At 39.5% G+C, this 15,492-nt stretch overlaps 1 protein-coding gene across 10 annotated transcripts in view; it reads left to right on the top strand.

The window, feature by feature from the left end:
• The window catches only part of elavl4 (ELAV like neuron-specific RNA binding protein 4), a 97,628-nt gene extending 92,326 nt beyond the window's left edge, over positions 1–5,302 (top strand). For all 10 annotated transcript variants that reach the window (XM_037769119.1, XM_037769117.1, XM_037769118.1 and 7 more), the window contains one exon: positions 654–5,302. In XM_037769119.1, coding sequence (XP_037625047.1) covers positions 654–981 — 328 coding nt within the window. In that variant the 3' untranslated portion in view covers positions 982–5,302. The remainder of the gene's footprint in view (positions 1–653) is intronic.
• The last annotated feature ends 10,190 nt before the right edge of the window (positions 5,303–15,492 follow it).

The raw sequence follows: 15,492 nt of genomic DNA, 5'->3' as shown, positions 1-15,492 counted from the left end.
CAACTGAGGATTCAAATCTCTTGCATCACAAGAAAAAGGAGAAGATTATGAGGCGAATGAGAACAGATTTAGCAGGCTGGTGCGTGATCTTTGATGGATTTCTAGCAACGGTTTAATTCAACAACTTCCTGCAATTTAGCTCCTAAAGGAGCCACTCAAGGACACAAAAGAGAGAACCTTCGTCTGCATCTCCTTCAACAGAGATACAGCTCGGCGTGCGGCGCTGTCGTCATTCCTGACATTCCTCTCGGAATTGAGGAGCTTATTTGGTCGAGGCTGTGCAGACACACATACAAGACATAAATATACACACACATACGATAAACATGCATATGCATCCTAATTTATCTGTTTGGCTTGGAGATCAGTTTTTGTAGTTTGATCAGTAAACATTTAGCAGTTTAAGTTTGCAAGCTTGTTATTTATATGGCTGTAGACGGTAGTGTATCATGCAGGTGAGCGTCATGGCAAGCTTTTAGATTATGTTTGAAAATGTGGCTCTCATCTTGTTGATGGAGATAGGTTTTTCACCGGTTTATGGCCATTTCATGTACACCAGATGCAGACATTGAGCTCCTCTGTATGCCTCAACATGTTCAATTAAAACTCTCTCTTTCCTCTCTCCCCTTCTCCTGCTCTCCCTCTCCTCTCAGGTTCTCCCCCATCACCATCGACAGCATGACCAGCCTGGTCGGCATGAACATCCCCGGCCACACGGGCACCGGTTGGTGCATCTTCGTGTACAACCTGTCCCCAGATTCGGATGAGAGCGTGCTCTGGCAGCTGTTCGGGCCCTTCGGTGCGGTCAACAACGTCAAGGTGATCCGTGACTTCAACACCAACAAGTGCAAAGGCTTCGGCTTCGTCACCATGACGAATTACGACGAGGCGGCCATGGCCATCGCCAGTCTCAACGGCTACAGGTTGGGCGACCGCGTCTTGCAAGTCTCCTTCAAGACTAACAAGACACACAAGTCCTGAACTTTGACAAGTAGAAGCAGTTGCCCCGCGACTTTGTCTGCTCCCAAATTGCCCCCGACCTTTTCCCCCCCACCTCCACCCCGTCCCCTTAGCCCCTTCAGTCACTACCACTACCACCCTACTACAGCCATCCAACACAGCAAACTCCAACCGGAACACAAAGCAACCGACAAACCATCAAACAAATTGAACTAGAAATGGCTTATATTATAACTTTGGACCTATAAGCCAATGTTGCCTAAGTATTACAAAAATGAAATGATGAAAATGTTCATGAGTTTTTTGGAAGCTCCTGTGATAATACAGGCTTCTCTTTGTTGTATATTCTTTCTGTTTGTTGTGGTTGTTCAAATGATTTTTCTCTTCTGTGTAAACAGTAGCAAATCCCTGTATTCCCTTATTTCAGAGAAGAGAATGTCCTTTTTAGATTGAAACCTTTTCTCTGTCTTGATTCAGGATTTGTTTTTCTTTTGTAAATCCGGATCCACTGTCGTTAGTATTATATACCTCCCTGTCGGTGAAAGGGAGGGGGCTCTTTTTTAAATTGGTGAACCATTCATTCATTTTTAGTGTGTATCAAAAAGTTCCCCTTATCGATTATGAACGGGATTTCCACAATCCCACAAACTCTGATGTAGAAAAAAAAAAAGAATTTCTAACATTGTTTTTGTTTTGTATCGCAAACAAAACATAATGTCTTTCCTCACAGGTGTTCAGGGAGATGGGGCGAGGGAGGGGATGGGTTAGCTTTCCTGATGACACGTTCAGTAATTTAAGAAAAAAAAAAAAAATCACTGTTGCCAAAGAGAAGATCTCTTTGCTTGAAAAAAATACGTTTAGAAAAAGATAAAAATAAAGAGAAAGAAGATCTATTTTTATAAATGATAATTAAAATAATAATTATTGAAGAATTTTTACAAGAATCTGGATTTGAAAAAAGAGAAAAATATTTTGACTGGCTAACTAGGGGGGGCCGGGGCGGGAGGGAGGGGGCACCACCTTGTCTTGTCGTTCTGCCGTGGTACTTTATAGGATCAAAGGTTGTTTGTTTTTTGGGGACTCCAAGTTGGCAGTGATTTTGTAGATGGACGGGATGCAAACTGAGGCAGGTGATTTTGGTAATTTTTCACATATGTACTAGTGCGTAATTATTCAACAGCGATACCCAAAAGGGAAGGGAGAGGGGTCTTTCCAAGGCCTAACCATCCTTATAGTCCAGAGCCCAAAGCAAGAAGACCCTTTGTCCACTTGTTTTCCTGTTTTTGTCATCAGTCAATATGGGATATCAGTAAATAGATATATACACATCTATCCATTTAGAGAGCATACTATACATTATCTATATCATTTTCTTCGCTCTGCGTTTGTGAACTTACATTTGAAAAGAACTTCCTTTTAGCGATCAACAGTAGGTGCTATACTACATTATTCACATATCTTAAATATCCAAGTTTGTTGTTCTATGTGTTGTTTAAAGAAAAAAAATACTTCGATGTTGGCATTGAATTGAGCTGCTGTTCTTTGTTTAATATTTGTTTATTGTTGGCCCAAAAATCTGGTGAGACTATTTCTTTGCTGAATAACCAGATGAACGAATTTGGGCCTTGTAAGAATCACTGAACAAAATTTTTATTTTGTATTTTTTTTGTTTGGCTTGCTGACTTTTAGGTTACTTGCTGAGCGTGAAACGTTTGTCAAAACTAAATGATGATTAGCTAGTTCCGTTAGTCTAGATATTTGTTTCCTTAAAAAGGATCTATGACAACTGTGTCTTTATTTGCTGTGTACAAATAGATGATATATATATACATATATAGTCTACATTTGTTTTACAATATCTACTGTACTATATGAGTTGTCACTGTTCTTTTGTTTGAGCTTGTCTTTTTCATATGACAACTTATTATGAAGTGGTGGTTCAGTTACATAGAAAAACTTGTGAGGAAACTGTTCAATTGTTGTCATGTTGCTTGTGGAGAAAAAAAAAAAGATTTGGATTAACTTTCAGTTTGCTACCGCGGCAAAAGAAACCGAACAAAAGCTTAGAATATAACTGTATTTGTTTATCACTTTATTTACTTATCTATTTTTTAAACTATTTATTTTTCTATTTATTTGTATTTATTATATATTTATTAATTGATTAATTTATCTGTGTATTTATGTATTTATTTGTTTCATTGTCTGTGTATTTGCGTGATTCTGGTACAGGGAGGGGGCGTTTCTGAGCAAAAGGGAACAAAGCGACTAGTGGAGAGGCTCTTCCAGTAGTCCACTGCACTGAGAGAACTTTTAGTACGTTCGTGCTTTGTACCAATATATCAAAATTACAATATAAAAAAATCTAAAAGTCAAGAAAACTGAAAAAAATGTCTGGAGGGTTGGGGGACGCTCTTCCCTTATTACTAGAAACAGTTACTCGCTATGCATAACCTAGTTAATAGTTAAATTTGCTATTGCTTTTTTCTTGTCTTGTTAAAATGAAATCTTTAGATCTTTTTCAATAAAGTTTAGTCTTAATAGAATGTTATAAACAGTCGTTCTGGTTCAATATAACCTGTGATAAGTTTGTGTTGTTCTAAAAAGCCACTCCGTCCACACCCTCCCTCCACTTACTACCGCTTTGTGATGAAACCTTATGCAAAAATGTGGGTCTGAAAGCATAGTTTTCAGTTTTCAGTGAAACATTTTATATAACATTCAGCTCTTGGAGGCTTGGGCAGATACATTTTAAAAAGGAGCAAAATGCCCATTGTTGTTTGAGGGTCATTCATTGCACTGGACTAAATCGGTCACTTAAGAGTCAAAACTTATTTTTAAAAATATTCATCATGTTTTCAAATGACATACCAACAAATCTTTAAAAATGAGAAATTGTTACCATTGCACACCAACTGTTATTTAAGGCAGTTGTTGCTATACTTAAGAAGTACTCTGGAGGTATGAAAAGGGATTGTACCGATTCTATATTTTATATACTCTAATATGATATATATTATATATTTTGAAAGGTGAAAGGTAAGGGAATGGTTCCAGAAGTATAAATATACGGAATTGGATTTTCTTTGTTTGTTGTTAAGACTTGAAAACATGAAGGAGGTGTGTGGAGAGCATTTCAAACACTCAGACGCATGCTCGCAAAAAGTACATCCTTCTCTCTCACACCTCAGTCATCTGACAGGCCGGGTCATCTTATATCGTCATTATTATCCAGTCATCATCTGCGCCATCCAATCACGTAGTTTTCTAACGTCATAACGGCAACAAACCAACCAACCAACCCACCCACCCACCCACCCACCAACCAACCAGACCCCTTCATGCTCCCCGCCGCCGTCGGGAGCTTGAATTATGCAACGACCCCAGTAGAATGTTGTTCTGATGTGTGAACTAATTTCCTACACTGTATGACTTTTGAACTCTTTACGATGCGTGCCTGTGTTCCGCCTAGACCCTGTGTGCACGTGTGTGTGTGCGCGCGTGTGTGCATGTTTGTATGCATGTTCCTTTATGTAATTGTGCGCGTGTTGTGCGTTTTTTCCTCATACGTTTGTCAGCGTGGAGTACATCCAAATGTGCGTATGTACAGTATATACATATGTTCAATGTTTGTGATTATGTGTGTGTGTGATTGTGCATTTGGGTCTGTTCAGTGCACATATATACAAACGTATATGTGTGTCTCCCTGAGTGCATGTGCGCGCGTGTCTGACAGAGATGCTCGAAACGTGTGTGTGTGTGTGTGTGTGCGTGAAAGTGTGTGCATGTCAGGGTGTTTGAAACATGGGGCTGCGTCACCTCGCTCTATGCCCGACCCCTATGGCTCACACCATCCCCTGTAGCGCCTTATAGTGGCAGCCTGCCAGTAGGAACAACGCAGCCAGTAGTGGAGGAGGGAAGGTGAACAGAGGAACTAGGCTCTTCTTGTCAGTTTTCATTTTCCTCCTGAGACGTGTTTGTTTACTATCTGAAAAATCTATAAACGAAATCTTTAAAGACAAAAAAGACGAAAAAATGTTCACGGGGCCCCATGACCGCGGCTCTCTCTACTCTCTCCTGCTTATGTTATTACTTAACAATTATCAATGATGATTATTATGATTATTATTGCTATTATTCTTAGTATTCTTATTCTTATTATTAATCCAATTACTGCGATGAATGACTTCATGTTATCCTTGCTAGTTTAGGTCATTTCTGAAACTGGAAACAAAATAAAAATCTTGCTGTAAATGTTTGTTTTTTCTTTTTCATAAAACTGTTGTGTTTGAATTATTTGTACTTTTGAATGTTGGGACAATAAAATGAGGTGTTAAGAGCTTGGATGTTTCTTGTCGTGATGAATGAGGCATTCAAATATTTCACTATGCATACTATAAGGGTACGTCTTCCTCATGTGTTTAAAGGTGCTCTGTACGATATCCAGAGCATTAATATTAGGGATGGAAAAAAAATCAAATATAAATCGATCTACTTATGTATCACAATTTTGAAATAGATTGTTTTAATGCCAGAATCAATATAATTGCTTCATTTGGGTTTATGCGGAGGTAGAAGGAAGTTAACCCCTTTATTGTTGTAGTCTGAGTAACGTGAAATTATATCCGTTTCAAGACCAAAACAAATCTGAAGCAAGCCGACGCGATGACACTTTGGGTTCACACATTGCCAGGAAAAGCTAGACATGGCTAAAGCTGCATGCTAACTCTGTCATGGACAGGAAACGTTAACGTATTGCGATAACGTGCGGTCAAGCCAGCCATCACTCGCATCTCCGTGGTCAAATCCAGCCGACGCTAAATGCATTTAAACGGCCCCGATGGAGATGACCATTGATCTATAAAGAGAACGGAGCTGACGGGAGAGCTAGCGACGGACTTGGCGAACTTAACGTAATACACGTTTGACTACATCCGACAACTTTTCAAAATAAGGTGTTACCAAAGGGAAATTTATACAAAATACATATATGGAAATAAGATTGATTGGATTATATTCACCAGAAGTATAAAACATTAAACGTCTCTATAAATTTAAAAGAAAATAACACTTATTTGTGAGGAAAATGTTTTTATTCTTTGATTTTTTTGGGTTGCTGGAAAGAAATTTTGAAAGTAATGCTTGACAATGACTGATATATTTGACTTCAGGACATCTCTGACTACATACATGCTGAAAATTAAATATTTTTACTGTATTATTTTAGATATTTTCTATAATAAAAGTCCCTAGAAGTGTATGATTCAAACTTTTTAGTGTTAAAAAAGTTTACAAAAATCGCAATAAATTGTAATATCGGAATCTCAATACTTGTAGAATCGCAATAACTGTGGAATAACAATACTTTACAATCGCAATACATATTGAATCGGCACCCAAGTATTGTGATAGTATCAAATCAGGAGATAAGCATATCGTCCCAGGCCTAGTTAATATAGTATCAGACAACTATTTGTTATGTAAAGAGATATAGTGGCGTAATGTCTACCTGAGAAGAGAATGAACTACTAGCTCTGTCAGCACTGTTGCCGTTGTTTTCACTGTTAGCCCTGTTAGCTGCGAGCCGCCGGCTCAGCTGTCACCATGTTGAGAGCCGTGCAGAGGCAATAGAAATGCATTTAGCACCTTTAAAAATCATTCTCCTTCCAAACGCTAACATGATAGTTCCAGTTCCTCAAATGTGATCATTTGCTGCATTTTGATGTTTTTTATCTCTGGAAATTGATTATTTGGACAAAGCAGGTCATTTGAATAAGTCATCTTGGGCTCAGAGAAATTGCGAAGGACGTTTTTCATAATTTCCTGGCAAGATTTCAAATTAGCCATACAACACAAAAGAATTAACTGCAACAGTAAATCACAGATTTAATCTGCGTTCACAGTGACCTTTCAGCTTCTGAGGGACGGTCACGACTATGGAGGCAGTAACACTGCAGACATAAAACGCAGTGCTGATCTCAGGCAGCCCTCTAAAAGGAGCTGCTATAGGAATGAGTGAGATAACACTGCCCCCTGCATCTTCACCGGAGTCTCCGAGACCTTCGTGGCACAATGCTGCCTCTCGCTGACTAATATCTGTGGTTAATGTGTGCTTTTCATCTCATCTCTGATCTGTTTCACAATACAAACTTTCACCAGTCAGCCAAGAAAACACCTGAAGCAAAGGGACAAAGAATAAGGCCTTGGAGGACAGAGAAATATCACTGCTGCAGATCTGTTCATCAATAACAATGTTCTCAATGTACTCAGTAATGTCCAGTGATGTGAGCCCGGCTTTACGCCTTTATAATCCAAATCACACCGGAGAGCATTACGGCGGTTGTGGAGGAGATGATGGTTGTTAGACGGCGATATGTTCAGCCACTCTCGTCTTTCCTCTCCCGTTGTTAGCAACTTAATGATCCTCCACACTCATCAAGGAGAAAGTAGATGGGGAGGACGTGAATCAGCGTGGGCTCTCAAGTCCCTTTCAACTGACTTCTGGGAGGTTTAAAGGCAATAGCTAGTTCAACAAACAGCTGTTGATTTCAACTTTAACGTGGTGTTGTTATAAAATACTCTACTGTGACTCAGACGTGGGAAAAAACAAAATGTAGCATGAAAAAAAAAATCACTAAAAATATCTCAAGCAAACAAGATGTTTAAATTCCAAAAGGACGTGAAAGTGCTCTCGTTACGGGGAGTTGTTGGGTTTAATATGGCTCAGTTCTCACCATATTCTGTCACCAGGTGCAACCATATGATGCTGCCTCTCAGTTTCTATATAAACCACTTTTCATCTGCCTGGGTGAGAGCTGATCACACTCGCTCCATGGTGTGAATGTCAGCATCCTGCCGCGCTGTGATGTAGACGGCGGTTCTGCCAAATGACAAGCACGAGCCTCGCAGTCGGAAGCATATTATTTCATAAGGAGCTACTTGTCTTTGACGAATCTTCCGCAGTCAAATCTGTGCAGTGGGGGAGCTGTTGTTGCCCTCTAGCTCTCCTTGGTACACACTCTGACATTAATGGGATACCTCTCTTCACCCCTTTGTCCACTTTAGAGATTTCACACCGCCTAATCAAAAGCCTCTCAGCTTCACTTCATGTTATTTATTAAGCGAGCTGCTCTCAGATGAGCGCGCAGTCCACTTCATTTTCTGTTTTGGCATTAACGCTCTGATCTGACTGATTGGACTGTCTGTTTGATTATAAAGTTTGTTTTAATGTTGTCGTGTATAATGTGCGCCGTTTATTCAAGTTAGTCTTTGAAACCAACTTGTGTTATCTTCTACTTCAAGACTTTTAGACATCAAGATTACAGCAGCATCCTCTTCTTAAGTTTCACATTCCCTTTGTAAGTGAAAGTGTTATGATGACACTGCCCATAATGAAGCCCATAGTCTTGGCATTGCATAAATTCACTGTGTACGGAATGACTTAAAGGGAACATATCATGAAAAACGTTTTTGCAATGCTTGTGAACATGCATTTGGGTATCTGAAGTGTCTACCAACTCACAAACTGTGAAATAAGACAACCCAGTCAGTTTTTGTGGGCTGTGTAGTTCAGAAAACATGTGATTCAACAAGCCATTCAGATTTGGCTTCCCTTCCTATGTCACATGCAGGCTTATTATAATATATCACCCACAGTTTGAGAACTACCTTTGCAAAGGTGCATCACATTTTTCATGCAAGCCAATCACAGAAGACTAGGGCTGTCCTGAATACCATTTTTTTGGGCTTCGAGGTTTCAGTGAGAAATAATCGAAGGTATTCGAAGCTTTGTGGTGTCAACAAGCCGACATGTTCTTCTGTCTCCATCTCCACCCGTTTCAGTGCTGCCACATTACTGTACACACACACGCATCTCTACACAGCGAAATCCCTCTGAGAATAATAATAATTAATGATGAATATGAATAATGAATAATGTTATGGGATTATTCTTTATTTTATGGGCTATTTTGGGATTTATACTTTATTATTGCATACTCGGTTTGGAGGTCGATTACCAATGCAATGGTCGAAGCTTTGAAGCTTCGAAGCCTTCGGGTCAGCTCTAGAGCAACCTGGGCTTTTTCAGGAGGAGATCTTAAAGGAGTGTTTCAGACAGACAGTATGAAAAAAATAATGTTTTTTGAACATTAAAGCATGTTAATATGTTCTAGTAGAAACCCAAAATACAAGTATGAACTTGTAAATGAGCATTATATGTCCCCTTTAATGTTATTGTATAATGAACAGTGTTTTCTCCAGGAAATTACCCAGATACGTCTTGCCTTATGATCAATTTAGCAATAAGTGCCTCAACAATAACCAAAATATTATAAAATATAGCATTTGCTGTAGTCCCCCACTGTCTCTACTTTAATGTTTGATGTCATAAAAGTGCATTTTTTTTCAAGATGTTAATGGAGGTGATCTATTTTAAGCCCACCTCCTCTATAAAACACTGTGGGTGAATGTGATGCAGGACGATTACTTTTAAAGAAAAAGTGGGAAAAATCCTAGACATTTTTTATATCTTGGCTAGCTTTAGTCAAATTATAAATACAAGACTATTCAGTTATTGAATGATGTTGGGCGTAGTCCTATTTGCATCTCATTGCTCTTGGTTCTCTTCTGTTTTATGTTGTTGATCAGATGACAGTTGAGCTGTTTTATTTCATGACTTTACATTCAAACTGTTAGTTGTCACAACGTTGTTTGTTTGTTTGCTGTGACAGTGGAGAATAGTTTTGATGAACGTAAAATTACGAGCTGATATGTTATGAAGCATTTTTGTTTTTGAGGCAGGATTTTTCTTTATTGTACGTTTGTAGCTACTGTTAAACATAACTCATTTCTTACATCCTACCCTGGAAGCATTTTACCCTCTTCCTTACTTCCTAACCTTCTCCTCTCTTGTCTCTAAATTAACTTAACACTTTCAATTAGCCCTCCTAATATCATCCACAGGTGACAAGTTAGGATGGAAAAACATTCAACTAACAACCAGTTTAACCACAAAAAGAGAGAAATGGGTGACAGCAACCAAGAGAGCACTTCCACCATACTGATCCAGTCTCCCCTGCAGGGATTCTCCCTGTGGTAGATTATACTGTAAATCACAGCTCAGGATTTCCTACTTCAAACTAGCAAATATTTGTTGCCCATTTAAGTTGTTTCTACTCTGAAAGTCACTTGAGGTGTGGATGCTAAACAAAAGCACTGGCAGATTTGTATCTGAGTTGTGTGAACAGTGATGGCACCCTCGATGCTGGTACTTCCTTGGAGAGAAAGTGACACTCACGAGGGCCTAATAAAGCTCTGGATCCCATTCAGGAAGTTTCAGTCCCTCAGGGCTCTGCTTGCAATCTGCTCCCCTGTGAAGTCTCTTAATTTCAATGCAATATTTCCAGCACCATGGGATCACACTGTTCTTCCTCAGGGGCAGCGTTTTCTTGTACACACAATCTGTCGCCGTGTTGTGACGTACGTCGCGGCATCACGGCAACGCACGACTCACCAATGTGATGCCATATTGAGATGCTTAACTCTGACCGACCAGAGTGGGAACCACATGATGCAGACTCTGCTGAAGCAAACTAATACGAGTTGGGACTCAAAGCTTCCAATCAATGCCTTGTTTGTGATGACTAACGCCTGAAGAGGTATTTACATATACATTTTTCTCTATGCACGCTTTGGCTGAAAAGAGCGCCGTGCTCTTGACTCGAGCACCGCGGTGGAGCTGCAGCAGGGGGCTCGCCAAACCTAAAGCCGGGTGAGTGTTTGTGTCAGTGCAGAGACAGCCCCCATGCTGTGGTCTATCATGCTATAAAGCATCTTAAAGAGGTGATGCAAAGTTCAAGATTCATTCAAATGTGTTCAGTAATCCTCTTTCACTTTAAACCGTTCAGATATGTTGTGATGTTTAATATGAGGGGCAGAAGAGGCCATCATTGAATACATTTAATTGTGTTAGTTATTGTTTATTGTTATGTAGGAGATTTAATTCATTTTAAACTGAGGCTATACTACAGTATACAAACCTTTGTTTTTAATTGGTTCTGTCTGAGTTAATTAGCATCGTTATGTGATCAGTGTGTTGTAACTGTTGCTACGTGTATTAACATTTGGAGACATTTTCAGTGTTTATATAATTTATTTCGACCTATCCGTGCCTGGTTGACTGTTGTTAACTCAGGTTAATTAAGCTTTATAAATAAAGCATTATGGACCATTTCACAGTTGTAAATGTGTCCCTGTTAATTTCCTGTTGCAGTGTATGTGAATGACATCAGCTGATAGGAAGTAAACATGGACCCAAGCTGTTTCCTTGCAATGCAATAACGTTGAAACGGTTGATACAGACCAAGGATAGGCTTGGTTTTGTCATATCAGTTTTACTTTAGTTTAATTATAGTTAGTTTTCAGAGCGGGTCTGCTAGTTTTAGTTTAATGTCAGTTTGCCAGAAAGGTTTAGTTTTTATATGTTTAGTTTTACAGTAGTTTTCGTCTGTTTTTGTTAGGTTCAGGTATAGTGTCTCAGAAGTAAGTAGCTACATATACATACAAAATATATGGTTGGAGAACTGTGTAGGAATGGCCATAATGTTTAATCTTCGGGCTACTTTAGTGAAGCAATTGCGACACAATGCCATCTCCTGGAAGGTCAAGTCTGTTATATTTCTGTGGTTGACAGAATTTCATGCTGTTTCCTTTTTTCGGTAGTAATATATTACAGCTAAAAAACTGAAATATCGTTTCAGTTTATTTTTTCTTAAAGAATATAGTTTTCATATAGTTTTGTGGCAGCTGCCAATTCTCTGGTGCTTGCTGTTGTTTCCCTTTTCCCTGGTGTTTTTTTGGTTGAGTTGCTGAGTGATTAGAGGGTTATTCAGTTCACCTGTTGCGCAGGGTGTGGGGACTGGCTCTTAAATGATAGTTGAGAGCAGCTTGGTGCATTCCCCTCTCGGCCAATCAGGGTGTAACGACGCCCTTTCTGTAGGGCTTAAACGAGGAGGGAAACTGCACACCCAGTGTCATTCTGATCTCTCCTTCACTCAATGCAACATGTGTTATCAGCTTTACCAGAAACTCTGGTCTGTTTTGGGCCCTTTTGGGATTCTGTGATCTTTGTGTTTTGTTTGTTGAGAGTGTTGACTCCTAGTTGGGGAAACAAGTTAAGTGCCAACCAATTAGGTTACCTGCACTGGGACGATTAGGTACTATTTGTGCAACGATCTGGCTTGCCTTACAATAGCCTAACGCCTGTAGGCTGTATTTTTGTATTCTATTCATTTGTTGATTTTCAATGAAACCCTTTATACCCATTTCTTTTAGTGTATTTTATTTGGGAAAACTTTAAAGGAGGGTAAAAGGAAAAACACAAACCAATATTTCAGTTTCCTTAATTGTTTGTTAATATAGAGGCATTTGTTCATTATTATTATTAAGAAGGCATTTTATTTTATATTATTATGTGGATGGGAACTGTTTTTCAGTTCTGACTGAACAACTAAAGTCTGGGGAACTCAGTACCGCCACAGTTTCAGTTTACTAATAATATTTTCCACTGCTTATTTTCATATTAGGGTTCAGTGAAATCTATAACTATGCAAATATGTTTAATGCATATCTAATATCATTCTAACAAATTTCTCTTGTGTTGTTCTTTCATATAACTAACTGTACGATGCGCTCTAAAGATAAGTAGGTGAGAAATGAAGAAGGCAGCTAAAGGAAGAGCTTCTTTCTTAAGAAGCTACCAACCAACAGCTGCATCATTATGTCTGAAATATCAAAACTATCATATCTATAATATACGTCTACTTATCCTCTTGTAAAGTTGGAAGCCTGATATAAGCTTAAAGATTTAATGTGTTGAACTATGTTGTCCTGAGAACAATTAAAGTATGCGTTTGCACTGCTGAATGACTTTGTTCCTGTCAGAGTGAACTGTTTGTGTGTGAGATGAAATGAGAAGTTATAAATATGCATTATAACCAACATAATTTAAAAGATCAATTTGCAGAATGTATGCCCATTGAAGATTTAAATACCAACCTGAGATTTGAATACCAATGTAACAAACAAATATTCTAACATTTCAGACCAGTCTTGCTTGCCCTCCTTATTTGCATGCGCAAGATGGCAACGTCAAATTAACTAAGCTGTTTTGTACATTATGCAGCAGAGACAAACAGGACAGCACTTCATCCACTGATGACTGGACCAGCAGATGGTGTGTAAATAATGTACGTTGTCTCGTGGGAACATCCAAGTCTGTCTCAGTTTGGTTTGATGCACCAACCCGCCTCCCTCACACAAAGTGACCCCTTTGCAATGTTAAAGACGAAACCATGGTGTTCATTTGATCCAAGGACAGAGGTAAAAACAGTTTGGGATGCACGCTCTATAAGATAGCACCATTAGTAAACATTCGGTAAACATCCTCAGCCCAATGTTATCTTATTTACCCTGCACACATCTCTTGGTTTCATTTGCATGCAGGTAACAGTTTTCACACTTTACTTTTTATTTCAATTATTCATTGTTTTTGTTGTTTTATTTACGTGATAACACCTGGTAGAGAAATAGTCTTTTCAGTCTGTTCTAAAGGGGAAGTCAGGGAACAGACTCGCAGCACTCCTGCTGACTGGAGCTGGTGGGGATTCAATGTCTTTCTCAAGGGCACTTCGTCGGGGTTCATTCTTGTCATCATGGGGGCATTCTCCAGTCACAGCGTGGTTTCCCAATAAAGCAAACTGCCAGGACAGCTACTGGAAGTAGTAATGACATCCTCAACTCTTTCCTCCTCCTCTCTTTTTTTTACCAGTAACTACCAGCTCACTACAGACCACGGCTGCTGCAGTGATGAATGGGCTCTCATGTTTTACTGCTAGATTTGGCCATGAATGTGAAGACTGCGATGTTGGCATTCCCAGCATCCCTTCAACAGCTTCAGCAGCGACAATGACGAGCAGCTCTCACAGCTCAGATGTCTGTGACTGTGAGACAATGTTGTTTTTCCGTAACGATGATGGCTGCGATAATTGTGGCGATGGCAGATTAGATGATGACACATTGGCCACTTTTCTGAGGCAAGAGGAGCCATATTGCTTTCAGCAGGGATGGTTATTGGCAAACAGGCTAAAGTTACACTTGATGGCAGGATTACTGACTGTAAAGCAGACAGAAGAGCAAAACTGCAACTGTTCTTATAGTGTGAAGAGAAACCTGTTAATCTCCCGCTCAACAAGCGGTTACGTCATTGTCTTCATTGTCATCTTGAATTTGTTTCAGTGATTGAGTTGAGGAAGCACTTTTTCCCTCTATACACCTTCTGTCTTTGTGCTTGAATGAGCATGATGCATGATTGACTCCATCATTATGCAAGTGATTTACTCAGCAGTCATAACTGGTTTGCATATTTACCTGAAATGAGGTGAAACTGTAGGACTGTTTTGTTCTTAATGGTTCTCATTAATCTGTCAATTAATGCAGCGTACTGTAAAATGTCCCCGGTTGAGTAATGGTCTAACTCTTCACAAATAGCTTTACTCACTTCAGTGGTCTAGGCTCTCAACTTTATACAAACTAATGTCGACTGCCTGCATGGTGCAGGTTTGTCAACATGCTCATAATCATAACCGCTTTGCGGTGCATGCGTTGCTCAACAAATGCAACTACATTCAACTAACGTTAGCCTAGCTTTGTTTTAGCCACCACCCTAAATTCATATATTGATGTAAAACCACGTCTCGCAATCAGTGTTTCCATTATATACATTTTGCAGCGGCGGCCCACTGATATGACAGCTACAGTAGCTTGGAAAATAGCAAAATGGGGCACTGAATACAGGGCACCCAGCAGTCCCTCCACCTCACTCCCCGCCGCTAGGAGGCTACTTTACCGGGAGGAGAGCAGTCTTCAGCTCTGGAGATGGAACTTCAGCCAGCGCAAACCCCATGACCGCGCCTATTTCCCGCCGGATCACCAAACTTTCTATTGCTACCTTTACAGAGATTAGACCTAGCGCTGTGCTGGACACCAGCCCGGTGTGAACCCCAGTGCTACAACAAAATCCTGAAAACAATCCTAAAGGAATCACTGGCAATTTATTTTATAAATAAAATATGACCTAGAGGTCTAGGAAGAGAATTCAGGATCGGTTTTGAATGACCGACCAAGGTTGACTCTTGTTTTCGCCCATGTATTGTATGACTGTCCCTTTTAGCATTTTTTGTTCTTCGGTTAAATCTTTTCTTTTTATGCTCAAGGTATATTGTTAAGATTAGGAAAAGACCATCATCTTGGTTAAGTATTGAAAAAGTCAATGCTGACTTGAAACACAAGATGTTTACTTTTTCAATATGTAATAAAACCACAATCTGTCTTAACCTTAACCAAAATGTTTTAGTAGTTTAGAGAATACTATAAATCCAGGATGAAACCGACAGAAGGGCATGACTCATAGAAAAGGCACAATTACAAATCCGTCTCCTACTTCAGCACCACGGACAGCGCCATGGATTTACT

This window comes from Sebastes umbrosus, chromosome 5 (assembly GCF_015220745.1).
Source record: "Sebastes umbrosus isolate fSebUmb1 chromosome 5, fSebUmb1.pri, whole genome shotgun sequence".
NCBI classification, from domain to species: Eukaryota; Metazoa; Chordata; class Actinopteri; order Perciformes; family Sebastidae; genus Sebastes; species Sebastes umbrosus.
The sequence above is the reverse complement of the archived record's forward strand: the minus strand, read 5'-3'. Positions and strand labels throughout refer to the sequence as shown.